This window comes from Carassius auratus, chromosome 5 (assembly GCF_003368295.1).
Source record: "Carassius auratus strain Wakin chromosome 5, ASM336829v1, whole genome shotgun sequence".
NCBI lineage: Eukaryota > Metazoa > Chordata > Actinopteri > Cypriniformes > Cyprinidae > Carassius > Carassius auratus.
The window spans coordinates 21,457,129-21,472,871 of record NC_039247.1 but is presented as its reverse complement, the minus strand read 5'-3'; the positions used below and the strand labels follow the sequence as shown (position 1 = coordinate 21,472,871).

Below are 15,743 nucleotides of genomic sequence, written 5' to 3'. Positions count from 1 at the left end.
TCTCCCTGCACAACCATTAACACCTCCTGCAATCCCCCGTTCCACACCTACTGCTCTTCAAATCTGTGAAGATGATGTGCGCCAGGTCTTCAAGAAGAACAAAAGAAGAAAAGCACCAGGCCCAGATGGTGTTACACCAGCCTGTCTGAAAATCTGTGCTGACCAACTGGCCCCCATCTTTTCACAGATCTTCAACAGATCCCTGGAGTTGTGTGAAGTACCTTCCTGCTTCAAACGCTCCACCATCATCCCCATCCCAAAGAAACCCAAGATAACAGGACTTAACGACTACAGGCCTGTGGCTCTAACATCTGTCGTCATGAAGTCGTTTGAAAAACTGGTTCTGGGTTATCTGAAGGACATCACTGGACCCTTACTGGACCCCCTACAGTTTGCTTACCGAGCAAACAGGTCCGTGGATGATGCAATCAACATAGGATTGCACTTCATCCTGCAACATCTGGACAAAACAGGGACTTATGTGAGGATCCTGTTTGTGGACTTTAGTTCGGCTTTCAACACCATCATCCCAACAACCCTCCAGACCAAACTGACCCAGCTCTCTGTTCCTAGCTCTATCTGTCGGTGGATCACCAGCTTTCTGACAGATAGGCAACAGTTAGTGAGACTGGGGAAATTCACATCAAACAGCTGCTCCACCAACACTGGCGCCCCTCAGGGATGTGTTCTCTCCCCTCTGCTCTTCTCCCTTTACACCAACGACTGCACCTCTAAAGACCCCTCTGTCAAGCTCCTGAAGTTTGCAGATGACACTACAGTCATCGGCCTCATCCAGGACGGTGATGAGTCTGCTTACAGACAAGAGGTTGAGCAGCTGGCTGTCTGGTGCAGTCTCAACAACCTGGAGCTGAACACGCTCAAAACAGTGGAGATGATCGTGGACTTCAGGAGAACCCCCCCCTGCACTTTCCCCACTCACCATCATGAACAGCCCTGTGACTGCAGTGGAGTCATTCAGATTCCTGGGAACCACCATCTCTCAGGACCTGAAGTGGGACAATCACATTGACTCCATTGTAAAAAAGGCCCAACAAAGGTTGTATTTCCTTCGCCAGCTGAGGAAGTTTAACTTGCCACAGGAGCTGCTGAAACAGTTCTACTCAGCCGTCATTGAGTCTGTACTGTGTACTTCTATAACTGTCTGGTTTGGCTCAGCAACAAAATCGGACATCAGAAGACTACAGAGAACTGTTCGGACTGCTGAAAGGATTATTGGTGCTCCCCTGCCCACCCTTCAAGAACTGTATACATCCAGAGTGAGGAAAAGGGCTCATAAAATCACTCTGGATCCCTCACATCCAAGTCACCCCATTTTTGAACTTTTGCCATCTGGCCGGCCTCAGAGCCGCAAATACCAGAACAGCAAGGCACAAAAACAGTTTCTTCCCCCAGGCAATCTACCTCATGAACAGTTAAATGTTCCCCACTTATGCTTATGCAAACAAAAGTGAAACATCCTTATATTTATTTGTTACCCCTCCATCCTAGTACATCCCTGCATCTTTTTCAATCCTATCCCATTATCATTTATAGCACAATTGTTTATACACTTATTTATTTGGCTACATTTTTTTTTTTTTTTGTCTGTGTGTTGGTGTCTCTGTGTACTGGAAGCTTATGTCACTAAAACAAATTCCTTGTATGCGCAAACATACTTGGCAATAAAGCTCTTTCTGATTCTGATTCTGATTCTGTATGGACAAAACCAGCTAAAACATTCTTCAGAAGACCTTAACATATAGATTTGATGACATGAGATATGAGGGTGCTTAAAATGAGACAATTTCCATTTTTGCCTGAACTATCACGTACTTACACTGCTAGTAATACTAGTACAGTCCATTTCTAAGACCAAAGTGGGAAAACGGAAGCAAGGCCTGAGGTGACACAAACAAGAAGACATGTCTCCCAAAAAAATTAAAAATAAAGAAAGAAAAGTAGAGAATGTCTCAATTGCAAACCTAGAGCGCTACTCTAACAGGACGAGCAGTGACAGAAGTGTCAAAACTGTCTTCAAATCCAGTAAGAAACAGTCATTTTGACAACAAGCCTCTGTTATCTGCCTAACCCATGATAAGACAGTTTGCCAGTAGCAGTAGTCTTGCTCATGGAGCCTCTATTACCTTCTGCAGCTCTGGATTGAAAGGGAAATCTTCATGGAATATTCAGTATTTATGAAAACTGCAGTATAGCATCACACGCTACTTTCTTTTAAAGGGGTCATGAATTGAGAAATCAGCTTTTACATTTCACCGCAGACTCCTTTGTAAACAAGACACATGACAACATTGGATTTGCAGAGAGACTGATATGAGTGGTGTGCCATATCTCATGGATCCGACAGGAATGGCGCAGCACAATTTTGAGTAAAAAATATTTGTACTACTTGTCACTATCGCTTTGTTAGAGATCGCTTGATATGTCCTGATTATGTGCAAGTGTCTAACCAAAGTCACGGTAAGTATGAAGGACGTAGCTTGTCAAAGACACACAGAAAGTTAGTTTACTATGCAAAACTATTATTCAATCATATCAGTGGACGTTTACTTCCAAGTCTTCAATGCGGCAAAACCATAAAACGTTTTTCTAGCCGGCCTCAAACCAGGGTAGAAAATAGCCTATAACTTATAGATATGTTTTTTGGATGTAAAAACCACGCAAGTGTCATAAGTGGACTTCAGACAACAGTATAAATGATTTAAAAGAAAAAAAACTATTTATGACCCCTTTAAAACCTCCAACAGTGATAACAATCATACAATTGAATTATGGTTCTATATTTAGAGCACAATTTGAACTTGAATCAGCCATTTGCATTTATGGATTTTTACTATACTCAACATGATCATACTAAATGTTTCAGGCTGCATTACAGTCTGCCTGTGGTTTTGAACTGTCTGAGGTTGGAAGGCTAAATGATTCCACTTTCATCTCCTCCTTTCATGATGACCCTGAACCTATACATACACACACACTCACTCACTCTCTCTCTCTCTCTCTCTCTCTCTCTCTCACACACACACTCCAATCAACAGAGAGGCAGCAATATAATTTCTTCACAAGCTTGAAGGCAGAGCACTAGCCTTCTGAAAAGAGATTAGATTTTCGTATTAAATGTCCAACAGTACATCATCAGTCTGACCACAAACAATACGGCCTGATTCATACCCTTTGTCAACCATCATTTTCACTTCTTTTGTTCTGCTGTTGAAAGTAGTCATGATGTAGGAACGTAAGCTGATCAAAACAGGCACAATAATGAAACCGAAATGATGCAAAAGGTATAACTACAGATTATTCTGGAAAATAAATGCTTGTTTGGAGATTAAGAAACCATACGATTAATAGGTCAATGGATTTGAAGTCACTCATTATATCAAAGAGAGAAAATTTTGTACATACATATACACATATATATACAAAATTTTATATCAAAATTATATTACATATATATACACACACACACACATATTATATATATATATATATATATATATATATATATATATATATATATGTACATATGTGTGCGTATATATGTATGTATATATATATATATATATATATATATATATATATATATATATATATATATATATATATATATATATATATATATATATATATATAGATTGTATCCTAGAGGACGGATAAAGACCTGTGCACCTGGAGTCCCAAGTTGAAGTGCAGCCATGAAGTCTGACTGGACTTTGCGATTTTCAGTTTTGTTTGCAATATGCATCAGATGGTCAGTGAACAGAATGTTGGCAGACTGCGGGTCTGTCTGAGACGGTGTTGGTTATCAGTATAGAAATGAGATCCTCTGGAACTAGATTTCTTATTCTATTATTAGTATTCCACCCCGAGCTCTCAAATCTGAACAAAAAGTAATTTAAAAGCACAAATGGGGTTGTTTAGTTTGAAGTTAAATCATGCATGGCACTGTACCTCTTTCTGTTCACTGCAGATCTTGCAAAGCCACTGAGCCCTTTTTTGACTGCCTGCAGTCTCGATTCCACACTTAGTGCACACCTTCTGCAACACAAACACACATACCATTAGAAGATGTCAAACAAACACACAACCTGATAACTACTGTAACATGCATTAAGATACAAGCAAAATGTTTTATTTTTCTTATACTGGCATATATTTTTTCCTCTTATTTTATTTTATTTTGCTAAAAAATACAAATGGGGTAAGATTATTTATATTGGAATATTTAGGGAAAATATATTTATATAGTATATTTATTTAGTGTTCCTGTAGCTACCAAGCGCAAGATTAGGGGTTTGATTCCCCGGGAACACATGATAGGTAAAAATTGATAGCCGGAATGCACTGTAGCATCTGCTAAATGCATAAATTTAACTATATATATATATATATATATATATATATAATTTTTTTTTTTTTTTTTTTTTTTTTTTTTGTACGTTTGATTTGATAAGTTTACCTGCAAGATAACTGGCAATGCCATTTTTGTATATGTTGAAGCAGAAACATTAAATTACATTGGGAGATATTAGTGTGGACTCAATTTGAAGGTGAGAGCTGTGATACACTTTTGTAATAAGAAAAGAGAAAGAACCTTTAATCAGGCTTCATGTAATAGAAGACAAACACTAGACTAAAGTGCCAGTAATTTAGTTTTAGCAGACCTTCCATATACTTAAATTGCTTTGAGATGGAGTGAGTGAGAGAAGAACAGGGAGAATATGAGCGAGACGGCACAAAGAAATCTCTTCAATTTCCGTTAAATACTTCTAAAGATTCCTCAGTGAGTGAGAGCCACCTTTAAAGCTGCTGTAAGCGGTTAAATACCACACAAAAAATGTCCCTGCTGCTTGACAGATATCACTAAAATGTGTGTCTTGAGAAATCACACTTCACTCTCTGACAGCTCCGGGCTCTCTAAATGGAAGAAAAATTAAACTGATTGTGGCATGCATGTCAGCCAATCAGAAAGCTTGGAGGTGGCCTTCTGTCAACCAAAACCAATAGCACGAGGTTAGAACCAGGACTTTATTTTTTTTTGTCTAAACAATAGTAAAAACAGAAAGTGTTTATGAAATAAATAAAACGGATCTGAGCTACAGCTACCCTTAAGAAGCCAACACTGATAAGTATGGCAGATAACCATTGCAATGGTTGAGAAAAAAAAATCCCAAACTATTTTGTAAAACGAAACCACTAAAAACTAAAAGTAATCATTTTAAAATGTCGCTAATTAATTTAGACATCACTACATTAGAAATGTGAATTATAAAAAAAAAAAAAATGAAGTTCATGTTGAGATTCTTATTATGTGTTTGTTTAAATGTGTTTATATTATTAATTTTTTTTTTTTAAGATTTACTTTAAATAAACATTAAATGACAGGAAAGGTCATATTAACTGTAAAAAAATAAAAAAAATAAAAAAAATGAGCATGCACAACTAAATGGTAACACTTTAATTTAGGTAACCAATTCTCATTATTAACTAGTTACATACTGGCTGTTGTTTAGTAACTATAAAACACATTGATTCCTTATTCTGCATGACCATATTTTAGACCCCTTACTCCAACCCCATAACTGAACTTAACAACTACCATACTAACTATTAATAAGCAGTAAATTAGGAGTTAATGGAGCCAAAAGTTATAGTTAATAGTGAGAATTGTTCCCTAAACTAAAATGTTACCAAGAAAAACTACTATGAGGGACCTATCATATACCCGGCATAAGTGTTTTTGCTAGTTTCAGCCTGACACAGTTCTCATTGTCCCGTCCTACGCCGCCTTGTTTAGATAGCAAATGCATTTGCTCCCATTTGCCATGGTGCGAGCGCAACTGGCTTTTAAAGGGGATGGGAGATGAGACTCTGATTGGTTTATTGCACGTTACGCCCAAAAAACACCCATTACTCATAAAGAAAATAGGGACACAACCCATTTAGACCATGTGACTGGGTGCGCAGACCATTTCCCCATCATTAAACTAGCAAAAGTGATCCAGACATTCCCTGAATGCACCTGCGCTGTGTGCTTAGATCGTTAAAATAGGACCCTTTGAGTCATTGGTTTAAAACTTCATTTTGGCATGTAACTCATAGATTTGTACCTCTAGTCGAATTATACTTTTCAAGTTGTTATTTAATAAAACTTCTGATAATCAACCATCCAAACCAGACTAGCAACTTGCTAAAAACCACTCCAAAGACTTAAGCAAGAGATTTCCAGCTCTGATACCAAACATTTTCTCTGTAAATCTGAAAATTTCAGCAATAACCAACAAACAGATTCCATATGGTACAGTATATGATCAACACAGTCTATAACACAGATGGTCATATATTGACTGAACACAGAAGCATTACCAATCCAATAATAATAATGATCAATTCATTAACTTGCCCTGCATGTCTAGAAACAGCAGCTGTTGAGAATGATCACAGTTCATGAGAGAGCTGGAGTGATGTAAGCTCGGGGTTTCTAGAACAGATGCTCTGTCCTCACTGGCACAGACCTGCTGTTAAGGACCGCATTCATTCTTCAGCACTTCTTAGTCCTATGTCAAGTCACTGTGTGCGTCTGTCTCCAAATAAACTACTAACTGTAATCCGAAGTTCAGTGGAAAGTATCTGTCTTACGCCACAATGTGTAATTATCAGAACACTACAGCAGTGTTTCAGTTACACACTTCCCCCTTGTGGTCACACTGAGAACAAGTCAGTGGCATGCTACATTAGGGAATATATTATAGTTGAGATGTATATTTTAGCATATCATACTAATAAAAATTGTAGGTCAATGATGTTGGGTTTTCCACAGAAAGGATTTTTTTTTTTTGGATTAGCAGTGTTGTATTCTGGTTAACATAAGGTCTGAGGCACATTATTTGAAAAGATTTTAATTTATTATCCCATAACATAAATTAAACACTGTCTTAGCTCAAACATGAGTATTCATGTTTAAGGATTGATTGTGTGCAATATTATACTATTTATGTTGTACACTACCATTCAAAAGCATGGGGTCGGAAAGATTTTTGAATTAAGTCTTTTATTCTCACAAAAGCTGCATTTATTTGAGCAAAAACTAATTTAAATTGTAATATTGTGAAATAGTATTATGATTTTAAATGACGTTTAAATTTTTTTTTTAATATTTAAAAATTGAATTTATTGTTTTAATGGCAAAGTTTGCTTTTTCAGCTGCACCATCGTTTTGACTCCTTAAATCTACCCAATGTAGTATTAGTATTAATCATATTTGTTTATATATTTTTAGATGGTCATGGTCATTACATGCTTTTCTTGCAGGTTCCAATTTGAAATGCACAGAAATCTTAAGAAGTGTTACTTTTTAAAAGAATAAGTGAGATAACACTGGCACAAAAGTTGCAATTACTTAATTTTAAGGTATTAAAAGGGAAAACCTATATGACTAAGCAAAATAATGTTAAGATAACATGGCTAATCTTGCCCCAGTATGCCCCAATGTGAACCACAGACTTTATTTTAATCATAAATCTAAATCCATCATTCCAAAAACCCATATGAAGTTTCAGAGGGAACATGCAAGTGATTCTCTACAGAACTTTTTTACTGCAGTATATACATATGTATTGTGGGCAGTATGCCTATTTTCAGTATGCAAAGAATACTTATATGACTTTTGGACTGTCCTTAAATGTACAGATCTTTGCTGCCACTATGTGGTGTCTTAGAATTACTGCATGAGCCCACATATTGTTACTACATGGAAATGACTAAGCACACTTGTAAAAAGCAGTGAGTGAGTGTGAAGGGTAGAGAACATCATGTTAAGAAGATTTAGACCAGCTTGTACCATGCAGCAGCCCAAACAGAGCACAGACGAAGAGCTCAGCAGTCCAAACACCTCTCCACACAGCAGACACTGTGACAGGCCGTTTCCCACAGCAGATCTCCTCATGTTCTCCAGACGCTCCACTAGACGCCTGAAACACACACACAGACAACTTTATTTTTAGGTTTCATTAAGAACAGAGATGCTGTATGCTTTAATGCGTTTTATATGTAGAAATTACATTATTTTATCTAATTATTTGGCATTAAAGTGACCAATGCTCAGGTAACAATAACGGTTAACTCCTATAACCCATTTCATTTATAAACACTTTCATCCAGTAAGTATCAATTAAAGCATCCTTTTATTCAGCAAATATGCATTCAAGTAAATTTAAATGATCAATTCATGTTACAAAGACTCAATAAATGCTACGAATCCTGAAAAAAGTATCCCATTTCCATATGATACATTAAGCAGTACAACCACAAAATTGGTTGAAGTTGATAAGAATTATTTAATGAGCTTTAAATCAGCCTATTAGAATAATTTCTGATGGATCATATAACACTGAAGACTGGAGTAATGGCTGCTGAAAATTCAGCTTTGCCATCACTGGAATAAATTACATTATAAAATATATTAACATTTAAAACTTCTTAAATTGTAAAATTTTTATGTATTTTTATGGATCAAATACTACTGACCACAAGCTTTTAAAAAGTGGTGTTATATATATATATATATATATATATATATATATATATATATTTTTTTTTTTTTTAGGGCCACTAAGACACACATATTTTTTCATGTGGCATTTTAAACACTTTTTTTAAAACATCAAGTAGAAATCTTTTTTATAACCTCAAACATCAGATTTGAAGTGTTTATTTCACTGGACACTGGGTGACAATGAAAAAGCATAAATGTGCTACATTTAACAGCAAAAAGTCTGATAAAGTCTCACCCAATCCGGTGCTGCTCAATGATCTGGAGCTGCTCAGCGCGGTGGATGACACTCATGATGAGATCCAGCTCTTTTTCCTCAAGTATCTGAGCTTTCCTCTGTCTCTCAGATTGAAATGTGTGGATGGACCAACCTGTACATAACCTGAGTGGAATTCAGACACACAGACCAGAGAAAAATCATTCATCAGAAATTAATCATTATGACTGTCTTGTCCAACACACTCATTACATTAAGTGATTTGAAGAATGGCATGCTGAAATGCAGTTTGTGCAACAGATTCAAACAAACTGACAAAAACTTACTTTGCTCTAAGCGCTAGTTGTCTGTCATTGGGACAGACCCAGTGCTCGTTCTCACTGCCAAATATTGTTTCTGTCATATTTCACTATGGAGCTGTAACAGATCAGAATGATAAGTCTAAATCATTATGAGAATAATCAGATAAAGTATGAAAAAACAGAAGCAATATATAATAGCCTTCAGAATGTAATTGTTTCTGAGCGCTAGTATAAATATATAATAAGCATTCACCTTCAATGCCACAGCCATTCATTGGCTTTGACAGGTGTTAGCTGTTGTTTGTGATAGACCTTACATTCAATTATGTAAAAGGGGAAGGACGCGGCTCAACTGATCACTGGATTATTCATCTCACAACACCTGCCAAATGACAGTTTCAGAGACCAAACACGAAGAGATATTGTGCAGTCCAAACATAACACTTAATGATAAACAGAATACTTTTTTTTATACTGTATCCTATGTTCTGGTACTGCATGGATCATATTTAATTAATAATTGATAAGTTACATCCAAGTTAAATGAAAGGGGTTGTGTAACAAACAATCCCAAAAATAATGTTTATCAAATAATATATATGTACAGCACACATACAAGACATGTATACACACACACACACACACACACACACACACACATACATTATGTGTGTCCGTGTGACACACACAAACACACACTATAATAGGTATTAATTTTGGATGACTTCTGTCTGAGGTGATATATATATATATATAATAAATGCTTATTTAAATACATGTAAATGTAAATACATATTTGGAAACCTCACTATTCTTAGAGTAAGAAACTAAATTACAAAAACCTATTTGTGAGAGTATTATTGAATTAATATATATAAAAATCATGTTTTCAAATTATATAAGATTTATTATTATTATGGTTATTGTGTGTGTGTATTTACATATCATTATTTATAAATGTATATTATATATAATTATTATAATTAAAATAGCAGTAGTAGTAAAGATGGGGACATCATGTCATTTTTCAAATGAAACATTTTTCAAATGAAAGGGGTTGTATAACAACAATCCCCAAAATATGTTTATCAAATAATATATTTGTACACATACATGACTGTATTAAGAACATTGGTTTTGAAATTTGTGAATCCATTAGAATCGTTAGAAGACCGAAATCGCGATTCACATATGAACAGATTTTTACATTCAGCCCTAGTTTTCTCTTCCTTTTATCAAGCAGCACAGCATGGCCTCGCCCCCTTTGTTGCGTGTTCCCAGGGGTGGGGTTTATCTGGGTTCGTGACGTAATGGACCTGGGAAGAAGCTTGATGTAGTCCCTCACCAGCCATTTTGGTAGGCATTAAACTGCCAGAATTTTAAAAGACGATATCTCCATTTGCACTGAACTTTCAGCGCTGCAACTTTGCAGATAATGTTTATGCTCAAATAGCAACATTACACATTATACTACTAGAGCTGTCACTTTTGAGAAAAATCTCATTTGAACGGATATCGAATATCTTGCAATGTATTCAAATATATTCGAATATCTACGTGCCCGGCTGCTGCTGAATCCTTGAATCTGATTGGTTGACGAATGTTCTGAGGTGTGCAATTATTTTCAGGGAAACATGGTGAACGTAGTTCCAGGCAGCTCTCCTGACCGCATTACAGTTCCTTATCACTTCACAGTTAACTGTAATACGGTCACACAGTTTGCACAAAAAGGTGTTGTCAGCACTGCCCTGATGATTTTATCAGTTAGCCGATATGGTGTAGCTACTTAAAGGCTATACATGACATTTCCCCACTAACGAGACAGCGCTGTTTAGAGACGCACAGAGGTAGCCTAATTCACACAAGCTCTCTCTCTCTTTTTCACTTTCTCTGTTTGTCTGTCTCTCTCGCTCTCTTTCTAATAACTTAATGACTGCATTAGAATGCTATCAACGGCTCAAACCTCAAACATTTAAAATTAAGTTTTGGAACTAGCAAAAGAGGCATTGAATGAGATGCGGAATAAATAATCTTACTCACAAAAAAAAAAGACAAATCCCTTTAAATATATCATCTGATCGAGGTCTTGAGGTATGGTAACTGTAGTGTAAGTGGAATAATTGACAACAGGCCATTGAATTATTAGAAAAAATTATGCACACTCGAGGTGGTGATGCGTCCATGAAGCGAAACGTCAGGTGTGCATTATTTTTCTAATAATTCAACGGCCCGTCGTCATTTATTCCTTACCTAACTAATGTAAAAAAATAAAATAAAAAAAATAAATAAATAAATAAACAATCATCCACCCCTTTAAAAAAATGTATTCATGTTGTGGTAAAACAAACAGATGCTGCTAAGATATTAAATGTTGAAACATTCATGACTTTCAATGCATGATAAACTTTCTGTATTCTGTAGTCAAACACAAATACTGTTTTGTGCACAAGTTTAAGTCAATGATAGCACTTGCTCACTTCTATGTCACTCTCTCTGTAACACAGACACAGTCGAAGCGAGGCAGAGTCTATTTACATTTCCATGAGAACTCCTGCCCTTTATTTGGCTCTGCTGCACAGATGACAAATGCTCCAGCAAACTCCTTAGTTACACTAGCAGACTTCACAGTATAGCATTTCCTCTCAAGCCACTGAAGCCAGTGACTTTATTTCTAGAAAACTCTGACTGATAACCAGTATGGAATTAATTCAGAGAAAATACTTACTCTTCGAACTACTGTTTTTAACCTGGGATAAAAATTAAAAAACCACCAATCCATTCCCTCAAAGAAAACCCCCATGTCCTCTGGCTCCCTCTAAATGACACAGAAAAAGGATAAGCACAGTCTTTATTACATTAACTACAGGTCTCTGACTCCAGGCAAGGTCCCTTTTAAAGACGTCAACATTCTGTCATCCATTCAAGTGTAATCTACTTAGAAGCAGTTAGCAAACAGGCATAGGCAGAAAAGAAAGAGTGTTTACCTTACAAGTGAACAGATAAAGTGGCATTACTCTGGCTGTCTTTCACCATGAGAAAGTGAGAGTAGAGGAAATAAGGCGACGGAGGAGGAGGAAACTCCTGATTACACTGATCTCAGATCAGGTTTGCTGCCTCTCTTGCAATGGATCAGGTCACATGACCTGAGCACAATTCATCCAAAACATCCTGCTCCACCACTTATTAGTGATTGAATAAAGAAACAAAAGTGACTGGGATGCAACCAAACTGAGACAGGGCTCAGTTTTGCTATCTTTTGCGATTTCGCTACCTCCCATTGAAACAGTAGGTAGCGTAATGCGACAACAAAGAAATGCTACCCATCAGAATATGCTTTATTAACACCTACCCCAACCCTAAACCTACCCTTACAGTAATGCAAATACAGTAATTATGTTATTCAGCGTTAGAACATGGATGCAATATTGATGTGTCCCTGGCAGGACAATCTGGGCAGGATGAAATGTCAGGGCACTGGCAGATTCACAGGGCACAATTCAGTGGGGCAAAGCCTAAATTTATTATGCCTGCTCAGGCCCACCTCAGCCCCTAGAATGAAAGTATACAATTGTAATTTCTGCATTAATGCATTCAAGCCACCTCCGAGCTGCACAAATGTCTGCGTAGACACCTAAATTCCATTTCAGAAGTGCTTCTGTGCCACCATTGTAGTGTAAATTTGATATATGAAAACATAAAGCAGTTAAGGCTCCTATGTGCCTGCTCAAAATTATGTGTAACTACATAATGCTGCATAAAAGCCAGACTAAATTATGCCTGCTCTGAACCACCTCAGCCCTAGTATCAAAGTGTATGGTTATCAATGCATTTATGCCACTTCTGAGCAGCATTAAACAGTTTGTGTAAACATACATAAATGCCACTTCAGACGTTCTTATGTGCCACCACTGCAGTGTAAATTTGAACAGCATTATACAGTCTGTGTAAAGACACCTACATGGCACTTCAGAAGCACTTCTCTGCCACCTCTGCAGTGTAAATTTGGCATAATAGAAGAAAACATGAAACATCTTTACACAGTCAGGTTAAGGCTTCTCTGCACTTTATCAAAAGTCCGAAATGGTGCATAAAAGCCAGGCTAAATTATGCCTGCTCTGACCCACCTTGGTCTCTAGTATCAAACCACTGTATAAAGAAGCAATTGCTGTGTAAATGCATTTATGCCACATGTTAGCAGCATCAGACAGTCTGTGTAAAGACAAAACACCTTTGCAGTCGACATGTGGGGGAAGTTTTGGCCTAGTGGTTAGAGAGTTTGGCTCCTAACCCTAAGGTTGTGGGTTCGAGTCTCGGCCTGGCAATAGCATGACTGAGGTGCCCCTAAGCAAGGCACCAAACCCCCAACTGCTCCCCGGGTGCTGCAGCATAAAGGGCTGCCCACTGCTCGGGGTGTGTGTGTGTGTTCACAGTTCGTGTGTGTTACCTGCTGTGTGTGTGCACTTTGAATGGGTTAAATGCACAGCATGAATTCTGAGTATGGGTCACCATACTTGGCTGTCTGTCACTTCAAATTTGGCATAACATTACTTACATATTATCGTATCTTAAATACACCCTATAACTTTTACTAGCTTGTTTAATAGTGGCAGAACTTGGGTCAATAACATTTTCAAGCCAATAAAATAATCTCAAGGTCAAAAAAAAAGAAGTATCTGCACACTTAACCACACTTAATGTGCACAAATCTATGAATATCATTGCCAAGGGTTATTTATTTACAAGAAAAATAGCGCAAACACACTTTTTAAACAAACAAAAAAATCATACAAAGCAGATTGCTTTAAGTGATAAAACAAGTTAAAGTTTTGCACCACTTTAGCTGGATCATTTTTAATATCATTTACTTTACTTGTGATTGCACACTAGAACAACAACTGTGTGAAAGGGAGGCGAAATTACTTCAAAAATACAATAAAAACCACACTGACACCAGATGCTCAGAAACAAAAATGTCTCAGAAAAGCAATTTGTCCCTCATGCTTTAAAATCACCTAATCATTCCTGAAACCCCTATTTAAAATATCTGCGAGCTTGAATTTAAGCCGCGAATTTGACAATTTCACATTTAACGTACTTTGTTTAATAACAACTGTTTTATTTGCAACCAAACAACATCAAGAGAACAAACAGATGGTCTAAACACAACAAGAGCATGCCTTACCTTGAGACGTGACGTTTCCAGTGGAAACCACCAGAAGTTATTTATTTCAGCTGTCAGACACAAACCCCCATTGGCAGGTTAAAGCTGCGCACGCCCAAATATGTAGCAGGTGTCACAGAAAACACTGTAATCCCGTGGATAATGGTGTGAAAAGGTGTTTATTGTGAGAGTGCGTGTGCTTGGAGGTTTAGTGGCCTCTTTGGAGGACAGCCACGCAGTAGTTTATCTCCAACAACTCTGTAAAATGAGTGCGAAGGGGAAAATCTGAGGTCACACCTTCCCACAGCAGCTGATGCTGAGAGCCGAGTACGTGCTCGCTCCCGGGCAAACGCGCGCACTTTTCCAAGGTGAAATGAGGGCGTACACGTGTACTTTTTTTGTTGTTGTTTGAATTTTTTTTTTTTTTTAATTAATAAGAGAGCCTATCTTTGTGTCAAAACTAAATATAAAAATACAGCCAACGTCAAAAGTGCGTTTATTGTCCACTTGGGTAGGATGTGAAACAAAATACTGAGTGCAGCAGTGAAGAACGTACAACCAGTTTAGTGTTTAACTAAATTTCATTATTAATAAGTCACCGACCAACCTGGAAATATTGAAGCACAAACACTGGAAACTGTGGGCATCTGTGCTACCTGCCAAGAGGCCGGTGTATGTCCTGGGTCTCTTAGCAACAGGGGCTTATGAAAAAAAGTACAGGCACACACACACACACACACACACTCACAGAGGAAAAACCACTGATCTATAATACGCAATGTGCAATCCAGTCATTATATAGATCAGTGGGGAAAATATAGTTGGGAAACAGCATGCTCTGCCACCAATATATATATATATAGTTATATAAGTTATTATCCCTGAGGTAAAAAAAAAACAAAAAAAAAAAAAAAACAGACATGGAGTTTATAGTTTGTGAGAGAGTTTTTGTTCAGACTTCTAAACATCAACAGCAGACAGTGAGGTGGGATCTTACTGTTCAAATAAACATATTTGTTAAGCATTTGAGTGATTATTAGTCTAAATAGTTTGAAACTATAATGCAGATATATTAATGAAACTCTACCTCAGGGCAGGCCTAGGCCTAGAGAAAAACACTATGGGGTGGAATATACAACATCCAGATATGCTAAATATGATATTTAGTAAATCTTTAACACATATTTTAATATTGCGAATATAATGGAGAGACATTTTGTTTATTTGTTTTTGTTTTGTTTCACAGAAAAATGTAAAGACAACCAAAAAAATTAAAACTAAATAAATACAAATCCATTTCAAACAAAACTTTATATTCACACTTATGGTTTTCAAGATTGATGTTAATAAAATATTTTTTCTTGAGGTCCAATTCGGCTTATGATTTCTGAAGGACCATGAGACACTGAAGATGACTACTGAAAATTCAGCTTTGACATAAAAGGAATGAATGACATTTTAAAATATATATTTAAATTAAAAAAAATCATGTCA

General features: G+C 36.8%; 1 protein-coding gene across 4 annotated transcripts in view; it reads right to left on the bottom strand.

Moving 5' to 3' along the window:
* LOC113081025 (double C2-like domain-containing protein beta) overlaps positions 1 to 14,588 on the bottom strand; it is a 230,184-nt gene extending 215,596 nt beyond the window's left edge. For 3 of the 4 annotated variants that reach the window (XM_026253087.1, XM_026253097.1, XM_026253106.1), the window contains exons 1-5: positions 14,271 to 14,588; positions 9,113 to 9,203; positions 8,808 to 8,951; positions 7,859 to 7,988; positions 3,970 to 4,056 (exon numbers count right to left, since the gene is read on the bottom strand). In XM_026253087.1, the coding sequence (XP_026108872.1) occupies positions 3,970 to 4,056; positions 7,859 to 7,988; positions 8,808 to 8,951; positions 9,113 to 9,189 (438 nt within the window). In that variant the 5' untranslated portion in view covers positions 9,190 to 9,203; positions 14,271 to 14,588. Of the gene's footprint in view, positions 1 to 3,969; positions 4,057 to 7,858; positions 7,989 to 8,807; positions 8,952 to 9,112; positions 9,204 to 12,072; positions 12,430 to 14,270 lie in introns of those variants that run through there. The other variant, XM_026253092.1, reaches the window with a different exon arrangement.
* Positions 14,589 to 15,743: the final 1,155 nt, after the last annotated feature.